Genomic DNA, 6322 nt, shown 5'->3' on the forward strand with positions numbered 1-6322 from the left:
TTTAGAGCTACAAAGCCTAATTTTCTGATCGAACCCTTGTCCGTCTGTGTATAACCCTTGAGTAATTTGACAGGCACAAGTATTGTCAATTACGCAAATTAGTCGAAGTTTTTATAAAAAGAAATGTTATTAAAACAAAATAATTTTTTTCGTCTTTTCTTTTCACAGACACCAACTATCCATTATTTATCCATTATGAAGTACGAATATGTCGCTTTACTCCGACCAGATAACGCTTGAATTATGGATGCAAAACTCCTGCTACACTTAGCAGCAGTAAGTGGAGGTTCTATCGAATTTGAAATCTCGTAAAATTGTGTGCCTGTTTGTACGAGAACAAAGTATATAATTGAATGAGTCTTTAAATGCAGATATACCAGTGGCACAGGTGGACCTAAACGAAAACTTGTAATAGGAGAATAAGCACAAAGTGACCGACATATTGTCACGGCTAAAAATTACTTTAATCTAAATGATCCTGGGTGGTAGGGTGGTAGGGGGACTCCATGCTAGTGCCGGTAGTGGCGGTATCGTCGCTGAGGGTGGCGCCGTCGCTGCCTGACGCCAGCGACCCGCCGCGCGCGCCGGTGTCCGCCAGCAGGGCCGCGGGCGACGTCGCCGCGGGGAATACGGTGCCCCGCCCGCCGCCACTCGGCAGCTCCTTGCATAACTTCGCCATCGCTGTTGCACTGTCCCTCACCACTGCAACCATACACAAATAAGCTGGAGTATCCATGCAAGGTGGTCAGTTACTTCTCGTAACATTTTTAACTACTCTCACAATTACCCTTGCATCAAGAGCTATCGAGACGTTACCCTCTTGACTAGTACTTATAAAGTCGTTGATATTGTGATGTAATTGGATGACAAGGTGTAAATGTTTTATGTACGTACCTGGCTGCACGGGGTAGGCGTCGGTGCGCGCGGGCGTGGTTTGAGCGCGTGAAGCAGGTGCACCACATAATGATTCGTGCTCCGACAGTTCTATAATTAACGTATAAAGGCAATTAATGATTGGTATAGCAGTTAGCGCGAACAAGAGATCTCCATTGTATTGTAACTATCAAAAGAATAAAGTATTCCTATGCAATGAGGTATGTGTTTTGAAAGATATCATGACAGTAAACCATGAAGACTTTCACGTCACCCTTGCCTCATAATCCTCGAGTAAGTTACAGCTACCGATTTATAAGGTACTAGCATTTGCCCGCGACTCCGTCTGCGTGGAATAAGTAATTAGAGAGGAGAGGATGATAACTTCGGGAATAAAAACTAGTCTACACCCTTCCCAACAACTAAGACTATCTTCATATCAAATTTTATCTAATTCAGTTTTATTCGGTCCCACCCATACAAATTTCCACCCCCTTTAGGGTTGATCTTTAGATTTTTTTGGGTAACACCTATACTACGTCATTCCCCAGGACTCAAACTATCTTCAAATTAAATTTTATCTATCAACTAAATCGGTTTAAGCGTAAAGAGGTAACAGACAGACAGACTTCCTTTTATAATATTATATAGTATGGATTCTCTTATATAATTGACGATTTGCCAGCCCTTATAAATATGATGGTAGGTTAAAGCTAAAGATACTGTCCTAACAATTTTATTTAAGCAGTCGAAATGTCACACAGATCACATCCCATAAACATGAATAGGTTAGGTTGCAGTTGAACCGTAACTGACCATTGATCTTCTTGATGCAGAAGTAGAGGAAATAGCAGCACAGCATAAGCAACAGCAGCGCTACTCCGGCAAGGGCCACGAAGTACGCCGTCTGCGAGGGAGGCCGGGAGGGAGGCACGCCACCGCCGCGCCCCATCTTGACAATAGATTTACTAGACCGAGATTTTTATTTACTGAGCGATGTTAATGACTGACAGCACACAGACAGAACAGCTCTGAAAAAGGATGTCAAAACCTAATTATCACGATATCCATACTTGCTTTTGTATTTCTAAAACTATTCGTCCACGTCATTGTTATTGTATGGGAAACGGAAAACACTTTTATTTACAAGGTGTGTTGGGGTTTTGGGCGCAACAAAACTAAATATTGCGCTCGGGGGACTTTCACAGTAAGTATCAGCTAGGTACTTAATGTAGAGTTAGAAATATCTACTATTCCTAATATAGTTTATATATAAGTGGACTCCTAATACTTATTTGCAAAACCATGTTAACCTAAGACCAATGACAATGTTTATGATGACCACAATTAACTAGACATCAGAATATATTAACAATGTCTATGTACTTACCTTCTTGAGAAGTGTTCTATTCCAGCTCTAGGTACTGGTCAACTCTTGCCTAACACAACTCTTCTGGAGTATCTGGCCACAGTTACGTTGTAGATTCAATAGGTACGACTTAAGGTCATATTTTTAAACGCGTGTGACCTACGCCCAGACGACTAATAGATAACTAAAAAAGACGTCACGTCTAATACACTATAGCACTATAGTAACATACATATCTAGCAAAAACATTTGAAAAATGAGAGATTGACTTTCTAAAAACGATCTATGCAATGCTAGAGAATTTAATGTGCAAAGAGATTGACATCAAACCGTCAATGCAGTAAAAGGGAATGAATCGCGGTTTCGACAGGCGCTCAGCTGAAAAGCTGAGATAGTCCTGTAGAGCTTTCACAACATTTCGCAGAAGAACCAGTAATATTACAGACCTCATGTGACGCATAGTAGTTGCGTATGTAGAGATCAGATTATATCAGAGATGAAGTCAAACACAAGCAAAATGTTCTGTTAATAGGCAGACAGGACGCGAGGTGCGGAGAGCAGGGGATGGCAGACGGCGCAACAAGTGCGCCGCCACTCCGGCGCCAGCCATGGGGGGTGGCGCGGCTGGCGCTGCCTTTTTCTGAAAAATGCTCAAAGTTCCCACCATAATAAAATATAGGATTCACCAATATCATAATTAGACATGTTCAATGATTGGGGTGAATAAACTGTTTTTGTGCGCCCTGATTGGCATGGTCTATGTGTGACGTATCGCATGTACATAGTTTATAGGCGGGTAAATACCTACATCAAGAAATCATGGATAAAATAATTACCTACCCCCATAACGGATAGATTTAGATTTAGATTTATTTATTTCATAATATTAAATTACAATATAAATTATTTTTACACTAATCTATACGAATTTATATTATGATCGTCAAGTGGAAAATAACAATTGATTATAATTATATAAAAACAATACACAATTTTAAAACCATTTGAATAAGCAATCGATTAATTAATTAATTAAATTTTTAACAATGTCAAATAAAATAAAATGAGAAAAACAATGTCAATACGGCTAAGCATAGATATCTCATAATGATCGTCAAAATAAAATGAAATACACGTCAATAGAAAAATTTATTAATTAATGAATAATAAATATTACATTTAATTTATTATATTACATGTTATTTCCATATATTCATTAACCGAATACAATGGATAATCCAATAAAAAGAGTCTCAATTGGCGTTCAAATGTTTCGTCAGATGGTTCGGTTCGCAATGTTGCAGGTAGACGTTCATAGTACGTTGGTCCAATCACCCTCGGGTTTTTGACTGAAAGTGCCATGCGACGCGGCACTGTGCGTAGTCTCCCTGTAGATCGGAGTTGTTTGCCCGCAACCTCGACACGTTTGAACATTGGCAAGTTATCTCGTACAAACATTAACACTTGAAATATGTAAATTAAGTAATGTGTCATTATGCCAATTTTCTTGAATAGCTCCTTACATGAATGTCTGGCTTGTACTCCGGCCAGCAATCGAATCGCTCGTTTTTGAAGTATCAAGACTCGCTTTGAATCTGTGGAGTTTCCCCATATTAACGTCCCGTAAGATATTAATGAATGAAAATGGGAAAAATACACAGCCTTCAATGCTTTCCGTGATATAAGCGGCTGTAGTTTCTTTATAGCGAAGACAGCCCTACTCAACCTATTGCACAATTGGTCAACATGACACTTCCAGCCAAGGTTCGAGTCAACCGTAAAGCCCAGGAATTTGCTCTCAGAACACAATGGCATTGGGCCGTTTGCAATACACGGAGGTACTGCAGTGTCACGAGCTGAAAAAAACATTACGTTTGACTTCGCGACATTCAGGAGCAACCCATTCGATTAAAACCACAACTGTAGCTGATCGCATGCCTCACGGATTTTCTCAGCAAGTAGTTCATGGGTTTGGGCCTTCACGACTACCGTTGTGTCATCCGCGAAGAGTACAGGTATGCCGCTCGTTATTGCTGACGGAAGATCATTGATAAATAACAGAAATAAGGTATTGCCGATCGCTGACCCTTGAGGGATGCCCAAACTTACGTGACCTGTATCCGAGATTTATGTTTTTCCATTCGTGGACATCTTCACCACCTGCCTGCGGTCAGACAAGAATGACGTGAACAATTTATGTGCAGAACCCTTAATACCGTAAAGACTTAGCTTGGCTAATAGCAATTTGTGGTTTATAACATCAAACGCCTTTGATAAGTCACACAGTAAGCGTGCTTCTCATCAAGGCCCGTAATAATAGAGTCAATAATTTTGTGTGCTGCCATTGTAGTTGACCGTTTTTGCCTATACGCATACTGGTTATCAGTGAGCAGGTCATGTTTTTCTAAGTATGATTTAGATTTAGATATTTAATCTCATAATATAAAATTACAATATAAATTATCTTAGACTAATCTACATTATGCCATCAGGCTAGAGGATAAAATGGACTCCACTATCTTTGAGATCGTGGGTACTATAGTTATTGGTCGGTAGTTGTTCACGTCATCCCTCTCCCCCTTACCCTTAAATACCGGGCAGACTCTAGTATTTTTAAGCACATTTGGATACGTACCACTTCGAAACATAGAGTTTACTAAAATGACCAAAATGTCCGCAATAATCGGCCAAATAATTAAAATTATATTTAATGACATGTCATAAACATCAGTTGTTGTACGGGTCTTTAACATTGATTTTATTGTATTATCCAAGAGGTCGCGTGTTACTATAGGGGGTTCGAATTTTCGTAAAATAGATTTGCTTAAGTGTTTATCGACATATAGTTTGGACAGTGACTCATCGCTATTTATTAAGTATTTTGTAGCAATATTAAGAAAATGAGAATTAAATTCATTTGGGATTTCTTCATGAGATATTACGGCATTTGTATCATGTTTTTTTAACAAAATCACTTGGGGCTTTGTTTTTACTCCTATCTCTTCGTTTATGACTTTCCAAATTTCTTTACATGGATTTTTACTTTCTACCAGTCTGTTTTCGATAAATGACTGCCGAGCTCTTAGTGTTTCGGATTTTATTAATTGGGAGTAATGATCAATACAGTCAGATATTGTCGTCGTATCTCATGAAGATCCCTGTGCTTTTGGATATATTCAAACAACTTGTCAGATACCCATGGAACGGATGTTTTCTTTTTTAGACGCATCTGTTTAATCGGAAAACGTAAATTTGCATAGAATGTCAAAATATTAAATAATTTATTAAATTTGCAATCGATGTCAATAGTATTATTATATATGAAGTCAAAATTATATTTAGAAATGTCCTAATACAATGAATAAATCGATTCATGATTAAATAGTCGGCGTTCAATTATGTCATTTGTTTTTGTATTTTGTAGTCCTCGTCCAATAGTGAGATAGAACGGTACTGTCATAGTAGATTTTGTAACCACAGTAAATTCACTGCCATCTATCGACACACTTTAAAACTAAAAATGAAGATTTATAAAAATACGATAAAATGTATTTAAATATGGATAAATGATAAAAAAGAACAATTAGGATAGTTACTCGTGAATTGAAAATTATAATTTCACCATTTACTAACGATTCTCAACATGTTCTCACACTCATACTTGGGAGCTGTATCTATGTATTTATCTATATTGTCGCCTTGTGTTCATAGCTTTGGCTATGAGGATCATGACACGTGAGTGGAGGAGCTCTGAGTTATTAAATAAAAATCTAAGTAGGGCTTCAGACGGTTGATGTTGGTTGGTTGATATTTTACCTAGTTGAAGATTGATATTACCTTGATTTTGATAACGTAAAAAACTAGCAACACATGAAATGTAATTTTAATCTAATTTTAAAAAGTCTAATTTAACCATCTGTTTTAAAAATAGGCGCGCCGCAGCCACTCCGTTGGTAGTGTACGTTATAGTACGTATATTGCTTGGCAGAAAATTCACTCCTTCACAAAAGCAAAGATAGATATAACTCCGTAATAGATGGATACAGTCTAAGGAAAAAACGTGCCTCGAAAATCACAAAA

The 6322-nt window shown here is 38.0% G+C and overlaps 1 protein-coding gene across 1 annotated transcript; it reads right to left on the minus strand.

Annotated features, from left to right (window-relative positions):
- Window positions 1-463: 463 nt before the first annotated feature.
- Window positions 464-1845, minus strand: LOC134748844 (uncharacterized). Its single transcript, XM_063683658.1, has 3 exons — window positions 1690-1845; window positions 895-984; window positions 464-747 (listed from the first exon to the last, which is right to left on the minus strand). The coding sequence occupies exons 1-3, from the start codon at window positions 1823-1825 to the stop codon at window positions 464-466; spliced, it is 510 nt and encodes a 169-aa protein (XP_063539728.1). The 5' UTR covers window positions 1826-1845.
- Between the last annotated feature and the right edge of the window lie 4477 nt (window positions 1846-6322).

Source organism: Cydia strobilella, chromosome 2, assembly GCF_947568885.1.
Source record: "Cydia strobilella chromosome 2, ilCydStro3.1, whole genome shotgun sequence".
Taxonomy (NCBI): Eukaryota; Metazoa; Arthropoda; class Insecta; order Lepidoptera; family Tortricidae; genus Cydia; species Cydia strobilella.